Here is a 27495-nt window from a genome sequence, read left to right on the forward strand (position 1 = left end):
AAATCATTTTAGCGCCTTTAGAGTTTATCCACGGTTTCATAACAAGGGTCCAGCAAAGAGATTCAATCACACCAAGAATGGCCCCTTTTTAGCCAATAGATGCCACTTACAACTTTAAGAAAACGTTTCATTTTCCGTTTTCTTATGAGTTTAATTCTATAATTGGTTACTAAATGGATAGTGAGACTCCATTTGTTGATAAATACTTTAAAATGTAAGTTTAGGACTTGAGTAAAAGCTTGTTTCTACCTGCATTTTAATATATATAAACTATAAGGCAGGTGGAATGTGGAAAAATATTGCATAAAAGCAGCATTTTGAGCTTTTAAATGAATCTGAACACATATACTTATAAAGTACAGGAAGAAATTATTTGATGCCAAATAAATAATTACCTTTGAACCTCACATGTAATTTTTCTGCAGCTATTTGAATTAAGTAAATAAGCCAAGCTCCTGAAATATAATCTATGTTTTAAATTGCGTTTTGGTCCCCCACTTAAACAACATGTCATAAGCAGTATTGTCTGATTCAAGTTAAGTAATGTGGCTGCGACTAAATGGCGAGGATAAAGTACCCCAAATTATTTGATTAGCTGCGACTTTTTTGTCACCGTTTTTAGAAAGATCACATTTCCGACAGCCCTTGAAGCCAGCAGGAGTCCTCCCAGTCAGATCTGGCTGAACGTGACGAGCCGACTCGGAGCCGAGCGAGGTTTCCTGGCGGAGCTGCGGAGTTGAGCGGGTTTGTCTGTCTGTCTGTCTGTTCGTGTGTCTATCCGCCGCCGCAGTCGCTGTCTGCCTGGGATATAAAAACAAAACAATACACCCCCGAAAACTCATCTTTACGGCTTCAACGGTCTGGAGACGGCATCCACGGCTATGGACCCATCGATGTCCTCCTGTTATCCACACTGAGCGACGTTACTCCGTCGGATGCTCCAGTGCCCAGAGGAGAGGAGGAGGAGGAGGGGGTATCCCTATCATTTTTCGACTGCCAGGTGAAATAATTATATGATATAATGTGTGTGGGGTGGACGCTTGGGTTGTTTGTGTGAAAAGGGTGATAAGGAGGGGGGAGTGGGAGTCGTTGTTTGTTGGGCACGGGCAGCGGGTTTGTCTCGAGCCTGGAGCGGAGGTTAGCACGCTAGCTAGCTGCAGTTAGCGGACTGCTGCTGCTTCGTCATTCGCCGGGCTGGGAAGGATGCGGCGCTGGGATGCTGCCGCTGCTGCAGCAGCAGGGAGGGGAGGGCCAGTAATGGTAACTGTACCGGCCGTCTGGCTTCGGCCCATCGTCCTTATGAACTACACCCCCAACCTCCCGTTTCCCCCCCTCCCACCTCTCTTCGTTGCGCCCCCCGCCTTCATAAACCACAGACTCTCGTTTCAGTTCAGGATGAACAAACAAAAATCGCAGATGATAGATACCGGAGTGGTTTCATCTGAGAAATAACACCACTTCCAACAGCTTGACTGCCGGACTGTCAGTTAGCCAGCTATGCTAGCCAGGCATTGAACTGGCTGACCGGCTAAGATTAGCACTAGCATCACCCCCCTCACCCTCCCCAGCTAGCATCCCTGGCTAACCCGCATCCTCCAGCCGAGCCATCACAGGCCAACCACACAACCACCTTCCCATCCTGCCGTCTCACACCAGCTATTTCATCGCCACTAACAGTTAGTAATCGGCATAAGAGCCGTTGCCAGACATTTATTCACGGCTCGCCCATTAAAATATAATGGAGCACGCCAAGCGGATGTTGTTATGTAACAGATAATGACACCACACGCCCTTGAAACAAAAGCTGTTGTTTCAGTATTTGTTTGTTTGTGTGTGTGATGCAGGGCACAATCATGAACAAGAAATCACAGACAGGGGAGGGGGGAGTGTTTGTCGCACCGAGGGCCGCAGCTCTGAGCCGGCTTCTGAAATATACAACCCCTGCTCCTGTCAGCCATTGTTTTTGTTGTCATTGGAGATCTCAGCATTTGTTTTCCAGCGCTGGATCTTCCCAATGGTGCTTGTGTGAGCCATGCATTGAAGCAACATGACCAGTCGGTCATCAGAACACAACCAGTACCATATGTTGTTTGAATGCTGAAATGTGAATGATTATTGTCAGTATAAGGCATGCGATTTTTACCCACAATGTGTTCGTTTTTTCATATGAAAGAGAAGCCACTGATGTGGGAATCAGGTTTTATTGTTAAATTACTTGTAAAATGATAGCAGAGGTGGACCTACTAGTCTCATCTCATGTTGTCTACTGGCATATAGGAAATTCAGTTACTTGTGAGACATTACAGTGACAAACCTTTATGAATCATCATCATCACTGCATCTGTAAAACTGATCAGGAAAACAATTATCTCTAAGGTCATTTGTCAGAGCATTCAGATAGCTCTGTTCAGAGGCAGTTCAGTGTGATCTTCATAAGGAACAGAATTGCATTACAGAACCATTTAAAGCTAATTGTAGTCCCTCTGTTTATAGTCACTGGGGTGATATAATTTAGCATATAGATATCCATTATCTTTCTGTGTTTAAAGTGGATAATTTGACAAATAAATTGATATAATAAGTTCTTACATTCTGCTAACCTGAATTGGACAAGTGGTTAAGAGCAATGGCTGGGTCTTATTAAGGCTTAAGCTGAGGGACAAGTTTTGGCTCCAAGGAGCTATATTACAGTTGCACACAGTTAGTTGCTCTAAACATGAGTTTATTTTTTAATTGTATGATTTTTGCATTCATTTACAAAACATCATCATGGAAAATGTCTTTATATGCACCTGTGAAAGTAATTTCAGGTAATATGCTGAAATAGTTATTGTAATGAAGCAGTGTTAAACTATACACGTGTTCAACATTTTAACATGCATACATCCATTATTTCACTTGATAGTGTTGGTTCTGTAAATGTAGTCTAAGTATCAGTGATGTAGAGATTGGGGCTCTGTAGGGGCCATCAGTTGCAGGACTCCTTGTTCTTTTTGCTTGATGCATCTGGCTGGATGTTTGAGCTTTGAGTTTGAGCTGCAGCATGAATTTGAGATGATCAGATGCCTTCTTGAGATCTTTACATGATGGAGAAGAATCTAAACACTTTAAATACCCAAACTTTTGCATAATAAAGTTATACTATTAAATGTCAAATATTTATCCCATACATGTTATCTCAGATCCTATGTTGCCTCTGAATGTGAGTCAAGGAGCTGATGCTGGTGGTTTTTTTTTTTCTTCATTGTGTTTTTGGTAGGGCTGCACAAACTGTTCAAAAATTCACAAGCACGCAGAAAAAAGTCCCAATAGCTGAAGCTGCTAAGGATTTTGAAGTTCCCTTTCTGATCCATGGGAAAAGGACAACTTGTTTTAACCTCTCTTTTTAAAAATATGTTTAAATTTAGAATTGGGGGGAAAAAAAGATAACTTCGGAAAATACTGCCGTGCATTTAGATATATAAACATCAATCAACAGGGCCAATATTTGCCAATAGAGATATTCAACTAAAACTATATATTGTAACTAGGGCTGTTCGATATAACGATATATATCGGTGACGATATAAAAACGTCTATCGTTTCATATTGCGCTATCGTTTGTTTCGTAGTGTGGCAAAATATAATGTTTACGGCAATATTTTTTCATCGTTTTGATGGTCACTGTAGTGGTTATATTAATTTGTTAAAGTTCTCTCTTTCTCTTATATTTAATATGACCACACTATGGACGGACAAGCGACTGTTTTTACGCGTTGTCGTTAGCAACCACCACGGTAAAACAATGGCGTGGCTCCACTGTCTGCTTGTTTGTTTTGCATATTAACCTTTCACAATAAAGCTCAAGATCCTGTTGAGACTTTTCAAAATAAACTAAATCCCGTGAGAGAGTATGCAGTGTTTACGGATGAGAAGCAAAAAAGAGGCGTTAGGTGCTAAAAAATAAACCTTAGACTCAAACGTTAGAACAGGCTTTTCCCCGCAGCACGCCGTGTAATAAATACTCACAAAGAAAACGGCGGCTGTTACAACTTATGTCTAAAAATGTATAGCTTCATGCATCGGCTAAAAGTCATAACTCCAGGGACACGACGCCCAGCTGAAAACACTTCATGCAAGTCGAGCTGCCTGAGATTCACAGAATTTACAGAAAATTTTACACTTTTGTGATTTATATCGTTATCGGGATGATAGATGTCTTATATCGGGATATGAGATTTTGGTCATATCGCACAGCCCTAATTGTAACTAGGGCTGCTACGATTAGTCGACTAGTCACGGTTACGTTGACGAATAATTTAATAGTCTTAGCGACGTTTGAAGCTTTGTAAGATCCCAAAAGACGCAGGAAGAAGTAGTAGGATTTAAGAGTGTAATAACGGACTGAAACAGAAGATGGCAGCACTGCATGTACAAGGATGCCAGCTGCCATTAAACCCCGAAGAAGAAGAAGCTGTGTCCCAGAATTCATAGCGCGGCCCTGCTCAGTTTCCAACAATGGCGGCAGGTAGTTAGTTTTAATATTACTCTTATTATTCTTTTTGGGTCACAAAATAAACGTTTAACATATTTTCAGGCGAGAATGTAGCTGTGTAAACCTCAAATATCTGCTCAGTTTATCAAGACACCACATATTTTCAAAAGCGCTCCGACATTTTCGATAGCTCCATAGCTAGCCAGGGTTCAAGGTTCACTAGAGCCGGTGAGAACACCGGACTCCCGGCAATCTTTTTCAAACCCACTGCCGTCTTTCGCGGCGGTGGGTATCATGTTTAACCTGAAAGGTATTATGTTAAACATGATATATAAGTCACTTAGATAACTTAAAAATGATATTGTTTGGCTTTTTTCTGTATTTTATTTGTTCCTGAGTAAATCGGTTTGGCTGAGATTTAATTATAGTTTTTACACAGCTGAATAAACGTCAAGCAGACAGCTGATTATCAGAAGTGTGAGATGCTCGAGAATATACTCCGGTGTCCTGTTATATTTTAGATAGCAAGGAGCAGACGGCTGAGTTTATTAAACTTCACCAAAACAACCTGCAAATTTCATTAAAATTTAATAAACTATCATCTTGTCTTTATTTTTAGTTAGCACAGACCTTAAACACTTAAAGCTGTAAGCTAATGATAGTTATATAAGAGCAGATGCATGCTGGTGCAATAAGCTGTACGTTTTACGTCCAATGGATGCAAGATCTGATTAGTCGACTAATCGCAAAAATAATAGGTGACTAGTCGACTATCAGAATAATCATTTGTGGCAGCCCTAATAGTAACAAAAAGAACTGACAGTTACACATCCATGGATCTGTTGCTGCTCAGTGTTATTTCTAAAAGTCTCAGAAAATCTACCAGAACTACTGACTAAAATGTTTAGTTAAAATCTTCCACAGGTGTTAAGTTGGTTTGAAATCGGGTGGATTAAGTAACTGTACTTATAGCTGTCCACATTTCATTTTGATTCAAAATCATATTTAGATGGCGGCCTGCATGTAACATTTTTAGGGAAGACTAGCAAGTTGTCCTTTATGGAAGCTGTGTCAGTAGGATTGAGGAGATCCTCAAACTATTCCTTCAATTGCCCAACTAAATTCTCAGTTGAAGCCAGCAGGACCATTTCCTCACTGTATAAAGTACTATGAGAGCATGGTACTGGTTCAACAATTCTGTTGAACCATTATACAACTTAGGAGGGCCTAAGTTGTATAATGGTTCAACAGAATTGTTTGGAGGCCAATCAAATGTTTTGCTCCATGGCCTTATACTTCCGGCGCCCCCCGTGTGCGGCAGCCTGTTACAGCAGCTCTGCTCATTCTGAGTTTCTTTCTTTCTTATCTTTTTTCTCGTAATTTTTTTATAACTAACGTATTAGTAATTAGACTCTGCAACCATGTTCTACCGTTTTGTGCTAGTCCTGGTCGTTTTTCTCAGTTTATTTCTACTTTTTTCACCCCTGTCTGGGGACCCAGAGCAGAGATCCTTTGTTTACAGTAAGGATCAGCTGTTAGCGCTGAGTCCTGCAGCGGTACTGCCGGCGGACAGACCCGATATTCCCAGCGAGCTGAGGAGGAAAAGACGGGGGTGTCGTGCTGGGAAGGAGCGCCGTCGCCCGAGAAGGAGACGTTATCGACCATCTCTTCCTTCTGTAAATATTGGAAACGTAAGATCTTTGCCCAATAAGATGGATGAGCTCATGTCGCTAACCTGGTCACAGAGGGAGTACCGGCAATGTAGCATCATGATGCTAACGGAGTCGTGGCTAACATCGCTAACTCCGGACACAAGCGTGACACTACCGGGATTCCAGCTGCTGCGAGCGGACAGGACCAGAGACAGCGGTAAGAGGAAAGGAGGGGGGCTGGCAGTTTTTGTGAACGACAGATGGTGTAACCCTGGGCACATCACTGTAAAAGAGCAACTCTGCAGCAGAGACATTGAGCTGTTAGCCGTTAGCATGCGTCCGTACTACCTTCCCCGGGAGTTCTCGCATGTTATCGCGATAACAGCGTATGTCCCCCCCTCGGCCAACGCGGATGCAGCCTGTGACTCTCTCCACTCTGTGGTCAGCAGACTGCAAACACAATCACCGAGAGCCCTTCTCATAATATCAGGGGACTTCAATCATGCCTCACTGGACTCCACACTGCCCACCTTCACCCAGTATGTGACCTGCCCAACCAGAGTCAATAAAACACTGGACTTACTGTATGCCAATGCAGAAGAGGCATACAGTTCATCACCTCTCCCTCCCCTGGGCAGATCTGATCACAACCTGGTGCACCTTGTCCCTGTGTATGAGCCCTTAGTGCGCAGGGAGCCACCAGCCACCCGCACAGTACAGAGATGGTCAGAGGAGAGCGAGGAGGCTCTTAAGGATTGTTTTGAGTCGACTGTGTGGGAGGTGATTTGTGATGACCACGGTGAGGACATCGACAGCCTTACTACATGCATTACTGACTATATAAACTTCTGTGTGGATAACACTGTACCTACCAGGACTGTACGGTGTTTCTCCAACAACAAACCTTGGATTACCCCAGAAATTAAAACCGTCCTCAAGCAGAAGAGGAGGGCCTTCAAATCCAGAGACAAAGAGGAGTTGAAAAGGGTGCAGAGAGAGCTGAGGGGACTGATAAGGAATGGGAAGGAGAGCTACAGGCAGAAGATGGAGAACCAGCTTCAACAAAACAACGTTGGTGAAGTCTGGAGAGGCCTCAGAACCATCTCGGGCCACAAACAGCAGAACTCTCTGCCTGGGAGGGATGTGAGGTGGGCAAATGAACTGAATCATTTCTTCAACAGATTTGATTCAACCATGAGGCAGTCTGCAACATCGGCTGCAGACTCACCCACCCCCACTGCTGCTGTTCCACCTCAGACACTTCACACCTCCTCTATTCACCCTGCTCACTCCCCCCCACCCCCAACAACAGCATCCAATACACACTCAACACAAGGCTCCAGCCTGTCTCTCTCAACCACCCAGGTTAGGAGGGAACTGAGGAGGATTAATGGCAAGAAGGCAGCGGGTCCAGATGGCATCAGCTCGAGGGTCGTCAGGTCCTGCGCGGACCAACTGTGTGGGGTGATGGAGCACCTCTTCAACCTGAGCCTGAGGTTGGGAAGAGTCCCACAGCTCTGGAAAACCTCCTGTGTTGTACCAGTGCCAAAGACTTCACGCCCCAAGGACCTCAACAGCTACAGGCCGGTGGCTCTGACATCACACCTGATGAAGACCCTGGAGCGGTTGGTCCTGGCTCAGCTTCGGTGCCTAATAAGCTCATCACTGGACCCACTTCAGTTTGCCTACCAGCCTGGCATTGGAGCGGATGATGCCGTCATTCACCTCCTACATCGTTCCCTCGCTCACCTGGAGACCGCTGGAAGCACTGTGAGAATCATGTTCTTTGATTTCTCCAGTGCCTTCAACACCATTCTTCCCTCGGTTCTAAAGGACAAGCTGGTGAACTCTGGAGTGGACCATCGCCTCACTACCTGGATCCTGGACTACCTCACCGACCGACCACAGTATGTGAGGACTCAGGGCTGTGTGTCGGACAGGGTCGTCTGCAGTACGGGGGCCCCACAGGGAACGGTTCTGGCTCCGTTCCTCTTCACCATCTACACTGCAGACTTCTCCCACAATTCCACCCAGTGCTTCCTGCAGAAGTTCTCTGATGACTCTGCAATAGTCGGCCTCATCACTGATGGGGACGACAAGGAGTACAGAGGTCTGACTCAAGACTTTGTGGACTGGTGCCAGCTGAACTACCTCCAGATCAACGCCAGTAAAACCAAGGAACTGGTGGTAGACTTCCGCAGGCACAAGCATTCTCCACTGCAACCACTGAACATCCAGGGTATGGACATTGAGGCTGTGGACAGCTACAGGTACCTTGGTGTTCATCTGAACAACAGACTGGACTGGACTCATAACTCAGACGCCCTCTACAGGAAAGGGCAGAGCAGGCTGTACCTGCTGCGGAGACTCAGGTTGTTTGGAGTGGAGGGCCCACTCCTGAAGACCTTCTATGACTCTGTTGTGGCTTCTGCTATCTTTTATGGCGTGGTCTGCTGGGGCGGCAGCATCTCTGCTGGGGACAGGAAGAGACTGAACAGGGTGATCCGAAGGGCCAGCTCTGTTCTAGGATGCCCTCTGGACCCAGTGGAGGTGGTGAGTGACAGGAGAACGGCGGCTAAGCTGTCATCCCTGATGGACAACATCTCCCACCCCATGCAGCAGACTGTGACAGCACTGAGCAGCTCCTTCAGTGGGAGACTGCGGCACCCACGGTGTGGGACGGAGAGATTTCGCAGGTCTTTCCTCCCCACTGCTGTCAGACTCCATAATAAAGACTTTAACTGATCAAGCACACACATCCATACATATGCAATAATACTAAGTGCAATAATCCTTTCTGTCATCGTTGTATTTTTACTCAGTTGTATATAGTATTTGTATTCTATTTTTATCTTATTGTATATTTATTTTATTTTATTCTACTGTATATAGTATTTTATTTTATTCTATTCTGTACAGTTGTGTACTGTATTTATTCTTATTGTATTCTAATTTTTGCCTCATAACTTTTGCACTGTCCACTTCCTGCTGTGACAAAACAAATTTCCCACGTGTGGGACTAATAAAGGTTATCTTATCTTATCTTATCTTATCTTATCTTATCTTATCTTATCTTATCTTATCTTATCTTATCTTATCTTATCTTATCTTATCTTATCTTATCTTATCTTATCTCACCAAACTTTTCCCACAGCTGAATTTCTGCTTTTGTCACTGCCAGAGTTACAGTCCACTTTGCCTTTTGGTACTTGCCAGGTATCTCAGGAAATATACGATCTAACAAAGTCCTATGGGACGTCTTCTTTAATTCAACAGTTCTTTTCACATTTGGTGTCTGCTATCTACTTAGGAGGTTGCCACGATGACAGGCATCAGCTACCTCGCAGCCACAGCTCTGTACAGACACCTCAACAATGGAGGTGTGGAATGCAGTCCATTAAGAGTCAACCAAACTTGCTCATGGTTCTTCCCCAGCTGAAAGCTGTTGTTCCATGTCTCAACATCTAGTTTCAAAAGGCAGAAATCAGACTGTTAGGGCCTTCACCTAAAGCTGCACCCTGACTTGCATAGCACTGGACCTGCTCTTTGTCACTGTGCATAATTTTTTATGAACAGAATAATTTGGTGAAGCCAAGTGGCAGAAGGTCTTCACTTTGGTGGCCTCAAAATCTTATCATTGCTTTTTGGAGTAGTTTAAGTAACTTGGTGTCTTGTTCATAGGTGAGGGAAGTGTTTGATTGATGAATGGATTGGTACTGCTTCTGCAGTAATGGAGACACTCATTGTGGAAAACTGAGAGCTGAGCATTAAAGCAAAGCTGTCAATTTACCAGTTGGTCTGCATCCCCATCCTCAGCTGTGGTGGCAAGCTTTGGGTAGTGACCAAAAGAATGAGATTGAGGATATAGACAGCTGAAAGTTTCCTCCAAAGCGTGGCTGGGCTCTTCCTTAAGCCCTTTTTCCGTTGCTACCTACTTGAATTGGCACAAAGCAACTCGAGGCGGCACAACTTGTTTTCCATTACAATCGAGTACCACTTAATGTGCATGGGGTTGTTATAGCAACATGGCTGAACATCCCGTGTCGTCATTTGTATGTGACATGAACAAAGGTGGATGTCAAGGCGATGTTATACCTGCTGCTCGGTCTGTGGCTTTTTGTCAGGCTCAGCACCACGGTGTTGTTTCTGTGTGGGCATTTCCCTTGTTGCCAGGTACCAGGTTCTGTCATCTGATGGAAAACCCTAAAAACCGTGTCGAGCTGTACCGAGCTGACCCGAGTATGTACTAATGGAAAAGGGCTATTAGAGATGGGGAGAGGAATTCGGTTAATTAAGGTCTCAGAATAGAGATGCTACTCCTCCACATCGAAAGGAACCAGTCATCTGACTAGGGTGCCTCCTTGGTGCCTCTTAGGTAATGTATTCCAGACATGCCCCACGAGAAGACCCCCTGGCTGATTTGGAAACCTCCGGAAGAACTGGAGTAGGCGGCTGGGGTAAGGCAGGTCTGGGCGTCTCTGCTTGGACTGGTGCCCCTGCAACCCAGCTGCAGACGAATTGCAGTGGATGGATGGACTATTTAATCCCCAGAGAGAAATAGTCTCTTTAGCCGCAGCTAGCTGGATCTGATTTATTTTGACATGATATGCAAACTCCCAACTCCTTTTCTAGTTAAACTGGAAAAACTATTTCACTGTATTTAAATTTTATATAGAAACAGTTTTATCCAATTGTTTAGCTGTTCTATGAAATAATGTAACAGCTGTTGGTGTATTGTACATTTTCACACTCAAGACTAACAATTTATCTTGGGAAATCAATGAATTAAAGTAAATAGTAGCCGCTGCCTTTTTGTTGTTGTTACCTTGATAAGTTAAGACATAAGTTAAGTCATAAGTTTGACACAATGCAGATTGTTCTAGAAACAGAAACATATGTCCCATTGTTCTCAATTAACTTGTCATATTTACTGTAAGTCTTATTTACATAAACAAGCAACATTCTCACAACTGTGAAGTCCTACCTAAGAACAGAGAAGTCTGTTGGTATAGTCAGAGAAGGTTATGAGGGGTAGGATGGAAAAATGTGAGGATGGATGAAAAAGGTGAGAGAAGAGAAATAGAAATAGGAAAAAGAATCAAAGTAGGGGCTGGTGAAGAAGAAGGGGGCGACAGGAGTTGAAAAAGTGAGGCAAAAGAATTAAAATGAATGATGGAGGAAAGCAGGAGTGAGAACTGGGGAGGGAGGGAAGGAAGGAAACGGGTGAGACTGGGAGGTCCTGGAATTCTGTGTGGAAGGAGGAAAAGTCAGCCAAGGGAGAGATGGATGGGGAAACTGAATGAAGGACCGGAGAAAGAGAAAAAACTAGTATACCTAGTCAAGAAATGATGAAGAGAGGGACAGAATGGGGAGGGGACAAGACAGGAAGAAAATGAGTTTGTGAGGAAGAGAAGGAACATGACAAGAAAGGACTAAAGGAAGTAAAAGAAAATGAGAATCATCAGGAAGTTGATAGCAGGTAAATGATAGATGTCTTGATGCATGCTCAATCATCCAGGCAAGCAAATCCTGAAAGGTTGATTCTGCTCATCTGGACGTAGCATTTTTCCCACTGAAAACGTTACGCCCAGATGAACAGAATCAACCTTAAATGGTAGTTGGCATAGAAAATGGGAGAGGAGAGAATGAGATACGTGAATTTCCTTCACTTAAAGGTGAGTGAAGAGAGACAAAGGAAAGAGAAGATGAAAAAATTACAGAGCTGGGAACCAGAGACATGAAAGAAATAGCAAATTGTCTGGCAAGGGATGTAACAAAGGAAACAAGGAAAAGGTTGGAAGGAGTTAAGGAGGCAGGAAGCGTGCTAAGGTTCTGAACAATGAGTGGTTGCCTGCTGTGTTTGCTGTGAGAAGGAAACTATCCACTGACCTGCTGTGGGTTTTTTTTCTTCTCAGTTTTCTCCTTTCTCTGTCGTTGTTTCCTTCCAGGCTGACTCACTACTGGACCGCCTGAAAACTGAAGAACTCTGAGAGAACAAGAGAGTGAAGGGAACACTGTAAAAGAGGGAGTGAGAAGAAAGGAAGGAAGGAGGGAGGGAAAGAGGGAGCAAGAAAAGTAAAGACGGTGAGGAACACTAGACGGGAAGAGAGGCAGCAGGAGAAAGTCAGGTTGGGTCAGAAGGGCAAGAGGAGGAAAGAGTAAGTGATAGTGGACAAGAGAAGTATAATTATTCATCTATTAGGCAGTGAGTGGAAGAATTTAAAGTCTGATGAGAATAAGTCAAGCGGTCAGACGGACAGCTGACTGAGCTTCAGACAAACCCACTGTCCTGCTAACCCTCCAACAACTGTCCCTTCACGGTCACCATACTGGGAGAGCTGGGAGAACTGGTCACGAGGAGAAGCCACCATGAGCGACCAGAACGTCGTCAAGGAAGGCTGGGTCCAGAAAAGAGGCAAGTTTTCCTTCTTTTTCTATTAGGAATTCTAAACTCTGGTCTTTAAAAACACATCTGGCAACCTTGTAGCTCTGAGCATTCCAAATAGAGCTGCAATGAATTGAATGGTGATTTGATAATGGATTCGATTTTCAAGCAAAAACGTAGTATTTATTTGTTATGCTTATCCTACATTGCAGTAAATTGAAGAAATAATTGGCAGGTTAATCAATGCTAAATTGTAGACCTAGTGAAGAATCAGACCTGCAGTGTAACCAGAGCCTGATGTGTTATTCCTCTGTTGTGTCCCACAGAGTTACACTGCTGTCCAAAGTTGTCATTGCCATATACACTAAACTCTCGTCCCAAATACCTGTTAGAGCACCAAATGTGGATTAATCTTAAAAATAGAACTGGAAGGTTTATTAATTTTTTGCAGACAAAGTCATGGTGTGAATGTGTTTGAGTTTTCAGCACAAAAGTTGTTAGAAACCCACCTGCACAGGAGTTAAACACAATTAATATAATGCTATTCACTGCTGTACTGTTAATGCATGTGCACCTCTGTGCAAGGAGGAAAGATGAAGGAGATGGAGAGACACGTGGGATTGTTTTGAAGGGAAAGCAGTTGGTATGCTCTTAAATTCTAGCAGAAGAGCAGAAAATCATATTGATTACTGTTTATATACAGTGATCAATAGTTTAGCCTACCCTGATTTGTTAACATAAGTGGATGGACATCAGTTGTACAAGTGAAATACTATTAATTTAATTAGTTTCTTAACATTTGCCTGGTTCAGTAATCTCTTTTCTAGCTTTTTAATTGTTTGTTCATGCTTGTTTAAATACAATTAAGGGAAATAGCAGTCTAATATACATCGGAAAAAGTAATGTTTGAAGTTTATCTTAAAACAAAAAAATCAAAATCATGCTGGATGGACTGAGAGGGAGTCATGTTAGACTCAAGAGGCTCCAAGGCTTGTAATACATTTGTAAAACAGTCGTATCCAGCTATTGGCACAAACTTTGCCTTTTCTCTTTTTAGTTACACCCAGGATGCTGATGTGTTGCTAATTTTATTAGAGACCAACTGTTTTTTTAAGTTAGTTGTTATTCTGTTATGACCAATATACGTTTGAAGTGATACTGAAAAAACTGTCAGTTTCAAAGAACATACATTTCACTACTAAATGTAGTTAAATGCCTGTTTATTCGTGCTTTTGTTATATATTATTATATTGTTCTGTTATAATTAACTGCATTTCACTTCAACAAAGTCCAATCTTTGAGCAGTTCTGCAAAACTGGGAAAATGCAATCATTTATGTCATCATAGAAATAGATCATGAGGGCTGTGGGATATGACCAAAATCTCATATCCCGTTATGAGATGTTTCTCATCACGATAACGATATATATCACAAAATAGCGCTTTTTCTGTAAATTCTGTGAATCTCAGGCAGTTCGACTTGTGTGAAGTGTTTCCAGCTGGGCGTCGAGTGTTTTGACCGATGCATGAAACTTTGAGTATTTATTGCATGGGATGCTGCGGGGAAAAGCCTGTTCTAACGTTTGAGTCTAAGGTTTATTTTGAGCGCCTGACGGCTCTTTTTTGCTTCTCATCTCCCCATTCACATGATTCTTGTGTAGGTGGTAGAAGAGATTTGTCGTGTTTGAGTCCGTTGTGGGGACCGGTTTGAGGCATAATTTGCATAGTACAGTTTTCTGGTCCCTGTCGGACGTTTCATAACCAAACCATGTCCATGCAACTGAGGTAGCCCCTTGTTTAGGAATAAGGTCCTCGATTTGTTTTGACTGGTCTTTCTGTTTGGAGCTACCTGGTTCTGGCTCGTCTTCACTGGCCACGGTGGTATTCTCCGTGCCCCGATGAAAAAATATTGCCGTAAACTGTGTATTTTGCGACACCACGAAACAAACAATAGCGTATAATTTGAAACTATAGATGTTTTCATTTTGTCGACCGATATATATCTTCGTATCGCACATATCACACCTGTAGTGAAAAGGACTAGGATGTCTATAAGAAATATAATTAATTTCCTAACCTGCTTACTTGAATTACTCCACTCAAATGGTATACTCTGCATTCATAAATTATTAGATTAGTTGAGTGTAACTAACTTGTAGTGGTGTTTGGATCTGCAGCCTTGTTGCAAGATAAGGTTCATGTTGTCTGTGCAGAATGTGGCTTTATGCCCTTTTAATCTGACTCAGCCTACCTATGACTAGCACAGTGAACTGACTGTTGAGTGTTTTAGAGCTGCACTGTTTCACGGGGCTCTCATCTGTCTTACTTTTCACATTATTTGTTAAGAACTTTCTTTGACAGAAGCGAGAGGGGAATGGAGGGTGCTGCTGTCTGTGGTGGGTAGCGCAAGGTAGAGTAAGATCTTAGAACCAACAGCAACTGTTGTTGCACTTGAAAAAAGTCCTAATTGTCTCATTGACTAGTTGCTCACTTTGCTTCTGGCTGTTTTACTTATTAAACGTATAAACCAATGATTATTATTATTACCAATTTATTTTTAAGATCAGTTCACTGCTAAGAGGGCTTAAAAAGAAACCGCTTGTGCTTTTCAACACACCGGCTTCAGTCATAATAGATTTGTTTTTATCCAGCTATGTGTGGACATGGCCTGAGCCACCATGCCAGTTTGAAGCACAGAACCTCCAAACAATGGTTGTTTACCTGCCAGACATTGAGCAGTGAAGGCAAGCTTTGCAGGGCTGCAGCCCAGTCTGAACTGCACTTTGCTGGTGTGTTTTATTTCCCACACTGATTTTTGTGTTTGTGTAAGTGTGTGTTTGTGTTTGCTGAAGGTGGGTTTGTCTGGTATGAGCTCAGGGCTTTTGGCTGGCAGGCAGGGGGAAGTTTCTCAGTGGCACTATGAGCATACAGAGGATGACCTAACACTCTGGTTCCTTCCTATCTGGCCCCCACAAGTCCCTGAATTGTTTATTGCGCCTCTGTGTGTTCTTATAATTCAGCCTTAATGTCCGTCTCAGGGACGCTGTCCTCACAAGCTCTCTGTGCTGTTTCAACATCAAAACTCAAGAGTTCACATTAAGTTCAGGAAAGTTTGGACACAGTTTCCACACTACATATTAGTGGGCGTGGGGAACACACATTTTTACATATAGCTGGTTTAAAACAAAGCAGAGGAAGCACAGTTTTGCACTATAGCTAGCTTTCACAGAATGCAAGTAAAATGTTTCACATATCAGTTAAATTTTCTAATCTAATTTGACAGATGTTAAAAGGGATCTGTTAACCTCTCCTTCATTTTTTCATATCTGCTGCTATAAAGGTAGAAGTTTATATTAAACATTGCTGAAGATTAAAAAAAAAAAAAAGACTTTAGTGTCTCTACAATGTATCCCTGTGAGCCAAAGACTTGGGCTTCAGGCTGTGTGCCTGTGTTTTTATTTCTTTGTTTGTTTGTTTGTTTGGTTTTTTTTTTTTTTTTGGGGGGGGGGTCTACTTTTGGATTCAGTGATGTCACATTGCTCTGGCTGTTGGCACAGAGGTCCCACCAACCTGTTGTTTAAACCTTTTTGTTAATCAGAAGGAAGGGGGCTTACAGATAGGGTGACCTTAAAACAAGAGAACCTTAAATAGCTTGTTTAAAGAGGATGGACTAAAGAAGTTGTAAATGAGTTGGAAGTTCCCTCTCCTGGGAGTAAGGAAGAGGGAGGCCAAGCAAGACCAGCTGAAGCTGCAAGTTGTTTAATGTGATCAGGTATAGATTTAAACTGTAACTTAATGGGAAATCATTCAGTTTGAAAGGTCAAGTAGGGCAGGACCAGACAGTACACATTTTGAAGAGATTTATATGAGTAATAGCTCAACTGATATAAAAAATGTAGTTCTACTATTCCACTGTACAAATATCTGGACATACAGCATGTTTCTGTTAAGCAGAGATGTGGACTGTTGAGACAAAAAATACATTCAAAAACCTTTCTCCAGCTTTAAAGGTGCAGTATGTAAAATCTCACCAATGGATGTCAGATTGATGACAACAATCTGTTTTCCCTCCCAATTGAAGTGCACAATCCTAGCTATGCTGGCCACTCTAGGACAAAGAGCTGTTCTTGCCGCCGTTCATCTGTAATGAATGTAGGCTGTCAGTCCACTGTTTACCTCAGCTGACAATATGCTGCATCACCATGTTTGTTTACTCTGAATGAGGCTGTAAAACGTTCAGATATCAATTCATGATTCAGTGAAGCTCGCGCGTTTACGTTAGCTGGCATAATTTTAGCCTATAACTAGCTGTTAATGTTTAGCAAGCTAAGTGTCAGCTGCTTAGAGCCAGGAGGGTTCCCCGTTTAATCTGCTGACAGTAATTGCGACAATGTCGAGTTTGTTTTTTCTAATAAATGACCCCCACTATAATTGCTTACTTTACCCTTAAAGTAGAGCTGCTGTCAGCGGCAGTTATCTTACTGACAGAGATATTTGGTGTCTGTCTCATGCCGAAGCCTTTATCCTTCCCATAAGACTGTTTTTTTTGTTTTTTCTGAAGCCTTGTGAGTCATCACATGTCATAGTTTCTTCAGGGTTTGACTTGTTTGATAGACCATAAAGTGGTTCAGATATTAATCACTGATATCACAGTTCTTTGTTAACTCTGCTGCTAGTATGACTCTCTAATTTATCAAGATATAAATATATATATATAGGATGTATCCATGGTAGATGGCCTGTGTTTGTATAGCGCTTTACTAGGACTACTACTAAGGACCCCAAAGCGCTTCACACATCCAGTCATCCACTCATTCACACACTGGTGATGGCAGCTACATTGTAGCCACAGCCACCCTGGGGCGCACTGACAGAGGCGAGGCTGCCGAACACTGGCGCCACCGGGCCCTCTGACCACCACCAGTAGGCAACGGGTGAAGTGTCTTGCCCAAGGACACAACGACCGAGACTGTTCAAGCCGGGGCTCGAACCGGCAACCTTCTGATTACAAGGCGAACTCCCAACGATCGCCCTATGTACCCAAGTAACATGGATACAGCACAGCATAATTACAGCATTTGTTGTAATTATGTCACAAATATATGACTCAGATAGCAGGGAAGCAACACATAAATTGTTATATGGAGTTTGGGGGTGAAGCTAAAATGAGTAAAACAAAAAATGACACAAAATAACAATTACTAGGTTTTAAAGGGATGACTCGTTTGTGACTTTGCAGACGTTTTTAATCCTAGTTGAAAGTGTAATCTCTGGATCTTTCTGAACTTGAACAGCATTCCCCAGCTATCATTAGTTTAGTGTGAGGTCTTCATGATTAAAACACCAGTAAATAAAAGTCCAAAGTGGTCTTAGTGGTAATCTGTGGATTAGGAGCTGGCACTGGTACTTAATTCTATTTTATAGAACAGACTTATGAAAGGTTTAAAAAGACGTGATAGTACCAGGGTATGAGCTGTTGGTGCCATTTTTATCTTTTATTCCCTACCTGCAGGAGAGTACATCAAGAATTGGCGACCACGCTACTTTCTGCTGAAGACAGACGGCTCTTTCATCGGCTACAAGGACAAACCACAAGACTCTGACCTGGCCTACCCACTCAACAACTTCTCTGTAGCAAGTAAGCCATGAGTAGATCATCGCACGTTTCAAACATCACTAACTTTGTACGACTCAACACATCTCTCTGTGTGACTGTCAGAATGCCAGCTGATGAAGACGGAGCGGCCAAAGCCAAACACCTTTATCATCCGCTGTCTGCAGTGGACGACAGTCATCGAAAGAACTTTTCATGTTGACACTCCTGATGAGAGGTGAGCTGTCATCTTACAAATTCCTGTATTTCACTATTACAGCAGCCTTGGATAATGAAGAAGATCCTTCTAAAAAAAAAAGAAAAAAGGTATACATCTTAAGGAAAAGGAGAAAAAATATTACAGAAGTTACGTAGATTCTGTTTAAATAACTTTGTCTGATTTATAGTTAAAAATAATGTCCTTTTGATACTTGTTATAGAGCCTCAATACATTCTTTCATATTTTTAACTTCTTAAGCCTCCAGCGGGGCCGGAGCTGAAGTTTAGCTGACCAAAGGCAAGATGTAGGGTGCGCTGCCCTGTCTGTGCTCTTCGCAGGGAAATTTAGAATCACAAATCAATCTAAACCTGAGAGGCTTGAATCCAGAACCTTCTTACTATGAGGCACCACACCACTGTTCAACCCCCCCTCCTTCTGAAACAAGTATCTCTCTCTTTAAGTGAACGTTCTTCTGATTGGCTTTGATATTAAACGCAGATCTACGAAGGCAGATCGGTAAGGCTTCCGTGTTCACAGAAATACCTCTAGGGTTGAAGTAATCATATTAGCAATATCCTATCTCACTGACATAAAAAGCCAAGAGTAGGAGGGAAAAAATGCAGCGTTTAGAACAGTGTGCATGTATGACAGAGAAAACGGAAATGCATTGCAGCTCTTTTAATGTAAATAATTTATTAGATTGTGGGCTTCCATTGACTGTGTGTATTTATTATGAAGAAAAAATAAATAATATTTAATAAAAAAGATATGAGAGTCATTACCTAATATGAAAGGAGTGGGTCAGATTATGGAAATGGTTGAATTAAATTCTAATTACTTTACACAGCAGGATTCAATCAACACAATGAGAAGACAGTCAGGAAGTGAGTGGGACTGAGATGGAAAGTCAAGTTTTGCAAGTAAACACTAAAAAAATGTACGCACAAAGACCTGATACCTGATGTGAAATGATTTGTTACTAACAACATTAAACTAAAAACACATGAGTGGGGGTGGTTTTATCACAGATTTGGTTGGTTTTGAGGATGGTGGATCGCTGTGAGAGACCCTGAAGAACAGTTTGTTTTGACCAAGTATATCCAAAAGGTTCCTTAAAAAGTTTTAAAAGGCAAGAAAAAAATGTAACAAACATCTTAAGAAAATGTCTTAAACTGAACACTGAGGACTCTAAACGATGCAAGACAAAGAAGTCGGAGTTTCGTAATTTTTTTCACGTTGCATTTTAAAACAATTGCTCACATTTATAAAGATTGACAGAGTGCCACTTGGATTATTAACATGCAGATCAGGATAGAATTCACAGTTCATCACCAGTGATTCTGTTCTTACTCACCATTGTATCTCATATTTAGGCCCCCAGCAAATTGTTATTTATAAGACTCTGCTGTAAAGATTTCATGCTTACCTTTGATCCTTGATTGAATTTAATCACAGTATTATTATGTAGTTGTTTTTCTCAGGGTTTTTTTTTAACGGTTTTCTGCAGACAGATTCTTCTTGAAAAAGAGGCGTCAGTCTCCAAGAGATTACCTGTTTGAATTAACAATTTATACTACTACTACAAATCTTGAGAACTTGACAAAAAAATGTGCAGCCGGAAGCTGTCGAACTAAAGAAGAATACTTTGCAGAGTGACGTTATGAAAACTTTAACCTTTCCCATACGGAAGGCATATAGTTTAATTTAACCATCTATTTAAGAAATTTAGAAAATAGACTTTTGACGTTTAATCTATGATGTTGTTTCCACGTATCTCCTACAGGGACGAGTGGGCTGAGGCCATCCAGATGGTAGCAGAGTCACTAGCCAAGCAGGAGGAGGAGGGCATCTTGTGCAGCCCCACCTCCCAGATTGAAAACGTCAACGAGGAGGAGATGGACACCTCCATTAGCCACTACAAACGAAAGGTAGAGACTGCTTTAATTCTCATTTCCAGCTTCATACTTTTATTGCTGGAACTGTCCTAGAGTAGTTTTTCATGAGTTACAGTTCAAAATAATCCTTGTTCATCATATGCTGGGCCTTGAAGCACGCCCACTCTCACCTGAAACAAGCTGTTTTAGCTTGCTTCTTAATCTCTTTAGGCCTCCCTGCTGATTGAGTGCCTCTAAATAACGTAAAATCTGAACAGCAAGATATCTGTGTCTGCTCTCGTTTCTTTAACTGAAACCGAGTGTTTAAAGCAGTGTGAAACCCGAGCTTTTGGTTCATCTGGATTACTGCTACACACACTGACCTAATTTCCGGAAACCTGAACATCCACTGTCGTACCGCTACAAATATGACAGAAAATAAGAAGAAGCATAGAAGTCCAACTGTAATAAAGCAGTTGAGGTTAAAACAGTATCAAGGACTCACAATACAAAGTGTTTGTGGGATATACAGTAAAAATCAGTATTGTTGATCTGACCATTCTTCTATGTCCCAGTTTGTGAGCTGACTGGTTTACTTTAAGCATATTGCTTTGAAGATGAAGTGTACTGAAGACTGGAGAAATGCTTATGACAACTGTTTCCTGATATTTCTTTCCACAGACAATGAATGACTTTGACTATTTGAAGCTTCTGGGCAAAGGCACTTTTGGTAAAGTCATTCTGGTGAGGGAGAAGGCGAGCGGCACCTACTACGCCATGAAAATCCTCAAAAAAGAAGTCATCATTGCCAAGGTCCTCTTTTAAATGATCAGCCTTATTGCTGAATAATTCAGTTACGAGGTGTATTTTTTGAATCTACTGTTACATATTTGACTAATCTAATCTGAATCTAATTACAGCATGTCTGCCTTCTAATATTTGGTGTTTTGCATTTGTTAGATGAAGCACATTCATATCAAACATTCTCTCAAATTTTAGATTTCAGCTCAGTACTTTTTACTCCTCACTAATCATTGCTCTTTAATCTTTTTGAACAGGATGAAGTTGCTCACACTCTCACAGAAAGTAGGGTTTTAAAAAATACTCGGCATCCATTCCTAACTGTAAGTATGGTAGATTGCATGTATCATTGCACCACATACAGCCACATCCTGCTAGGAGTTGTGTGAACCAAGTTGTAATTTGCATTTTGTCCAAACAAGCCATGACTACTAGCATCTGTGCAGAGACTCTTAAGAAGTGTTGTGAAGACTAACAGCTGGAAAGATGCACTCGATTCAAAGAGCTTTTGTGTTGCGTTTGAAACAAATGGCGCGTCTGGGTTTAAAATATATTTCAATATTTTTCACAGTCTCTGAAGTATTCATTCCAGACAAAGGATCGGCTGTGCTTTGTAATGGAGTATGTCAACGGAGGAGAGGTAAGAAGTCACTCAGAGACTTTTTAAATAGCACTTTGATGAGAGATGTTTTCGTTTAACATACAAGGATTTTTAAAAATTATTGAATAATGTTGATTAACATGACAGTATGAGATCCAAAGTGCTTTTAGAGCAAGCAGTCTCTCACTAGATAGTGTTATGTTTCACTGGGAAACACGTTGGACTGGGAAGTCTGAACTTTTGTGGTTCCATTGTGGTAATAGTTTCATCATTTTAAAGCACGAATCAGTTCAGGGTTTATTTAGTTTATTTTATGACCATAAAGTGACAATTATGATATATAAAATGATTTTAAGCAACTTTAAGTGTTTGTAGATGTTTTTTAATTCTATCTATATTGAATCTATTAAATGTGTGAGTGACATGGAGACTTGGTCTCCTTTATAGATTTGCTTTAAAAAGTTATTTATTACTTTTTAAAACTGGCTTGTGTATATTTGTACATTTTATATATTTTTTCTCTGTTAATACTGTCCATATGCATATAGTGCTGCAGAACTGTGCCCCCCCCAGCATGTTTGCACTGAGTAGGAGATGCTCTGTATCTCATTGTACAACTGTATAGTGACAATAAAGGCATTCTATTCTATTCTATTCTATTCTATTAAACTGAACAATGATTCTGCTTTTGTTTGGACTAAAACTGTGTGTAATTCAAAGTTGTTGTGTTTGCTTGCTGAAGCTATTGAGTCATGATTTCACCAAGTGAATTATCACTCGATAAGAGAAACATATCTAAACTGCATGAATTCTTATTGTTTCCCTGTCCACAGCTATTTTTCCACTTGTCAAGAGAGAGAGTTTTTTCAGAGGACCGCACCCGTTTCTATGGCGCTGAGATCGTCTCTGCTTTAGATTATTTGCATTCTGCCAAGATCGTGTACCGTGATCTGAAGGTAAAGTACACCTGCTCTGTGTGAGATCTGAGAAGTGTCCGTTATTATTCTGAATTTCCTGCTTATTAAAGGATACAGTAAAGGTTAATGGGTTTTATTCTTCTCCTCAACTGCTCATCAGCTGGAGAACCTCATGTTGGACAAAGATGGCCACATCAAGATCACTGACTTTGGTCTCTGCAAAGAAGGCATCACTGACACTGCCACTATGAAAACCTTCTGTGGAACACCGGAGTACTTGGCTCCTGAGGTCAGCGGTCACACCAGATACACATAAAGACTATTATCTGAATTTTGGGTTTCAGATGTTGACAAACCTTCCTATGGCTATAAAAAACAAGAAAGAGAGCATACGATTAAAAAAACAAAACCAAATTTATCCGGTTTGTCCTCTGTAACAAATTCAGGAAGGAAACTGTTTTTCGGATCCTCTGTTTGTCTGTGTGTCACCACCCAGCAACTACCAGGTCCAATGTGGAAGTGCCCTAGGAGGCAGTTCCTCTGATGAAGGGTTTTCTTTCCAGTGGGTAACTGATCTCACTTCTTTTAATGTGGTTCTCAGTGGAGAACTAGAAAGTTGTTTGCTTCATAAAGAGGATATGAAAGAGGTTATCACACAGTTAAAGGTTGAAAAAAGAATTTTTGTGAAGTTCTCAGTTGAGCTAATCATAACGATAGTGGCCTCGTGGCTTTTAATATAAACAGTCACTAGAGGAGAACCTTTTATGTAGGGCTTCTTCTGAATGAAATACAAATGGGGCTAGTGGGAGCAATACAGTAAAAGGGTTTTTGTGTAAATCCTCAGGTGCTAGAGGACAATGACTATGGACGTGCAGTGGACTGGTGGGGTTTGGGCGTGGTGACATATGAGATGATGTGCGGACGCCTGCCCTTCTACAACCAGGACCACGAGAAGCTGTTTGAGCTCATCCTCATGGAAGAGATAAAATTCCCACGAACCCTGTCAGCTGACGCCAAGTCACTCCTGTCAGGGCTGCTCATTAAGGACCCCAACAAACGGTATGCATGCAAATGTAATTTTGATCAGCTTACCTGTGCAGTGAAGTTCTTTTTATTGCTAACTGCCCTGTCCTGTTTAGACAGAGTCCCCTCATTGACACAAAGACTCTCTACGAGTCCTGACTTCACTACTGACTTAGCTACGAATGGAAAACCTGCTGACTGTCTGAGGTTCACTCAGCGGTTTTCTGTCACTGATAGCACACTTAAAATGTACAGGTGCAACAGGCCTTTCTGTCAGGTCTTTTCAAAGGGATAAGAAAACTAAGAAAACCAAATTTTAACCAACATTTTTTTAAACTGTATGAGAGATGTGCTTAATGTGGCAGGCAGGCAAGTGCAGCATGCAAGTTGCACTTCAACCAGGTGCATTTTGCTGCTAGCAGCATTTCAAAGCCTCAGCTTTACTTTTCTAAACATACCTCATGTCATTGTGGCTAGATAAATTAATCTTTATCTTAGGGCTGCACGATTAATCGTTAGAGAATCGCGATCTCGATTCATACTTATGTGCGATCTCATTTCCAAATGACAACGATTTAAAAAAAAAAAAAAAAAGAAAGAAAGAAAAAAAGACGACGATTGTACCGCATTTTGATCCGGGACGTACTCTGCATGAAAACAAGCGCTCACTCTTCCTGCTCAACAAATGACAAGGGCGGAGCCTTATACCACGTGATACAGAAGCTGTGCCGTGTGATGCTAAAATTAGCAGGGAAAAAACAACGGAGAGCACGTCAGGGATGACGAGAAAGTGACAGGAGAAAATCCGTCCCGGTCAACCACCCAAACATCAATAACGGGAACCTTATACAGCGCTTCCCTATACCCGTCGAACTCCCACAGGCACAAAGAAATTACGGAGGCTATCACTTATCACCTGACCAAAGATATGGCTCCATCAACACTGTGCAAAACGAGGGATTTAGGAAAATGATCAACACCCTAGACAAACGCTGCACAGTGCCGTCCCGCAACTATTTTTCTATTGTTGCACTACCTGCTCTGTACACGCAGCGTCGAGCAACGGTGGAGACGGAATTTCAAGCAGTACAACATTTTGTTGTTTTTATGTTTATTTATTGTTTTTATGTTCAGTCTCAACTGTTACGAAGTTGATGTGCAGTTAATAAGTGCAATAAATATTTATACTGGAAAAGACAATCGTGAGAGAATCGTGATCTCAATTCTAAGCCAAAAAATCGTGATTCTCATTTTATGCAAAATCGTGCAGCCCTACTTTATCTTCTCTGACCATAAAACTTTTCTCCAGAAGGCATTTGGCTTGTACGGGTGAAAATCAGCAAATTATAGTTTTGCTTGAAGCTGTCGATTTTGGAGCAGGTGCTTCTTTGTTGGTCAGTACCTTCTCTGTCCCTGGCAATGTAAAACTTATTATTATTGTGTGTTCCAGTAGTTTCCAGTTAATGGCAGGCTTGAGCCTCTGTGCTTCTTTAACATCCTAACTTTACCTAATTTCAACCTGAGGTGGAATTTGCGTCTCCTGCCAGACTTTGGCAAAGTGGTTACATATCCAGATAACATGTTCTTACATACAGTTGCTTAAATTAATAATCTTGCGCACACTTGATGAGAGCACAAACTCTTTATGTTAATGGGTGCCCAGCTAAAATGTTCTCAGGCAAAACCAGCTGGTGGCTGCGTTCAAGTTTCCACTCTTATCATCCCTGAAGCATTTTCTGTGTCTAACGAAGACGCCAGTGAAAAGAGGCTACTGCAGCTTCACTGAGCGAACTTGTTCACCCCATCAAGTTATTTTGGGATCAGTAGCAGGTGGATATTCTGGTTCCATTGATGGAGACTTTGTGAGAGCGCTATTTGATGTATGACTTTGACGCCATCTCCTTCGTATTCTTTGTGTTGGTTGACAGGTTGGGCGGTGGACCGGATGACGCTAAGGAGATCATGCGGCACAGTTTCTTTGGCACAATCGACTGGCAGGACGTCTACGACAAGAAGGTGAGAGCAGGATTTAGCTGCTAGACGTCATCGTCACTTCAATCGAAATCGATTCAAACAGAGGTATTCTGGTATCAGGGTTACCGTATTTTTCAAAAGAAGTCTGGCTGACATGTAAAATCCAAAATGGAATGAAAAGGACAAAACATTACCTCATCTTTATTTCATTTGAACACTATAACACAGTCAGACAAGTACCACCAGGTCGTTTTATACATATTTGTATATTGTTTTTTTCTCAACTTGAGCTTTCATAATAACGTGTCCACCCAGGCCTCCCATGTGTGTATTGGAGACACAGACAACAATATGGTGTGAAGTTTTAAACTGATTTTGTTCCCCAGTTCTTCTGTGTTCACATTTGGACCAGGAAACTGTATTCCCCTGAAATTTGCCTTTTTTGTACGTCTAATGAAGAAACATAACACACTCTGTAGTCTGGTGATAATTTCTTTGTATTAGTGTATGTTAGACTATCTAAAAGTTTAGAACTCACCAAAATAATTTTAATAAAGTAAAAAGAAAAAAAGGCTCTAAATGTTTGATTTGAGTTCTGTTTAAGGTGAACAAAAATATCTAACCCTAACTGTAAAAAATGCAGGACCTAATTAGTAAAGGTGAATTTTAAGCCTAATCTTAAAAGTACAGAGGGTGTCTGTAGGGTAAAATGCTCTATTAAAATCTGTGTTATATTAGCACGACTGATAAAAGTCATTTGACAAAAAAAGTGTTCCTTCAGTTGAAACGACAGCATATGTGAAGCTGTTTGAAGACTGAACCCCTCAGTGATACAACACCACCGCTCTCTGCTTTCTGTCCGTCCCAGTTGGTACCACCCTTCCAGCCTCAGGTCACCTCTGAGACAGACACGCGCTACTTCGATGAAGAGTTCACAGCACAGACCATCACCATCACTCCACCGGAAAAATGTAAGTGCACATTCACTGTAATTTATTGCATTGTATTAACTGACTGAGATGACACTGCCAGCAGCTAGTGTGAGTTTAGCGTGTTTGCATGGCACTGGCTCTAAACACCAACTGCAAATGAAAACAGTATTAGTATTGGACACACTGAATATTTGAGGAGAGTCGGGGTAACTGCCGTTAAAGTTTGTAAGGACAACCTTACTGTCCATAATTGGAACATTCTTATGTTTTCCTGTTTGTGTTTTTACAGACGATGAGGACGGGATGGATGCAGCAGACAACGAGCGAAGGCCTCATTTCCCACAGTTCTCCTACTCGGCCAGTGGCCGAGAGTGAGCTCCAGCCCAGCCAGGCAGTATCGTCCCCATTTGTGGCCATTTTGAGGAAAACGCGTAGCCATTTTAGGAAAAAAAAACAAAAACAAAAAAACACCAGTCTCCCCTCTTTTTCTTCTTCTCTGCCTCCTTGCAGAGGGGGAGAAGTCTTTTTAGGGACTTTAAAAGAGGTTTTTGCACAGTGGGATAGACTCCAGCCGGTCTCCCCACACTAAAAAATAAGTCTCCTACATTTTCAGCGCTATTTACTGCAGAAGGCAATGTTTTTGTTATTTCTTTTTTCTTTCTGTCAGTATTAAGTTGTTGACCCAGGTTGCGTTAATATTTTTGTTTGTTTGTTGTTTCTGCCCATTTTTTGTTCTTCTTTTAACTTTTTTGCACTTGGTTTGGAAGAGCCGTTTTAGGGAACAAAAAACCAAAAATGTTGCCTTATGTGTGCAGATGTTTTGCATCATACCTACAGGGTGGTGTTTTTGTTGTTTTTGGGGATTGGGATTTTTCATCAGGGGAGAGGGTGGGTGGGTTCTGGGATGTGAAAGGTCATAAATAGTTGAGAAGAAGTGCATGGCTCATGGTTCACTCATTAAAAAACAAAAAGAAAGAAAGAAAAAAAAAAACCTCTTCCTCGTACATTTGCCATGGCAGCGCACATTTCCCAAATCCATGGTGATGAAA

At 41.6% G+C, this 27495-nt stretch overlaps 1 protein-coding gene across 1 annotated transcript; it reads left to right on the top strand.

Annotated features, from left to right (window-relative positions):
• The first annotated feature begins 658 nt into the window (after positions 1 to 658).
• On the top strand, positions 659 to 27325 carry akt3b (v-akt murine thymoma viral oncogene homolog 3b). Its single transcript, XM_086294662.1, has 14 exons — positions 659 to 1000; positions 12075 to 12541; positions 18024 to 18149; positions 18231 to 18342; positions 20108 to 20252; positions 20880 to 21011; positions 21257 to 21322; positions 21571 to 21639; positions 22434 to 22556; positions 22678 to 22806; positions 23362 to 23576; positions 25469 to 25556; positions 26383 to 26485; positions 26736 to 27325. Exons 2-14 carry the CDS (start codon positions 12496 to 12498, stop codon positions 26819 to 26821), a joined length of 1440 nt encoding a protein of 479 aa, XP_086150788.1. The 5' UTR covers positions 659 to 1000; positions 12075 to 12495; the 3' UTR covers positions 26822 to 27325.
• Positions 27326 to 27495: the final 170 nt, after the last annotated feature.

The sequence above is a fragment of the Aulonocara sp. 'chitande type north' Nkhata Bay genome, linkage group LG6, assembly GCF_057382095.1.
Source record: "Aulonocara sp. 'chitande type north' Nkhata Bay isolate Kocher_YH1m ecotype deep benthic linkage group LG6, A_spYH_male_GT1.1, whole genome shotgun sequence".
NCBI classification, from domain to species: domain Eukaryota; kingdom Metazoa; phylum Chordata; class Actinopteri; order Cichliformes; family Cichlidae; genus Aulonocara; species Aulonocara sp. 'chitande type north' Nkhata Bay.

Coding starts and splice junctions, on each gene's coding strand:
- akt3b (XM_086294662.1), top strand. CDS start 12,496: ATGAGCGACCAGAACGTCGTCAAGGAAGGCTGGGTCCAGAAAAGAG. Junction 20,253..20,879: donor TTAGCCACTACAAACGAAAG/GTAGAGACTGCT, acceptor TTCTTTCCACAG/ACAATGAATGACTTTGACTA. Junction 25,557..26,382: donor AGGACGTCTACGACAAGAAG/GTGAGAGCAGGA, acceptor TGTCCGTCCCAG/TTGGTACCACCCTTCCAGCC.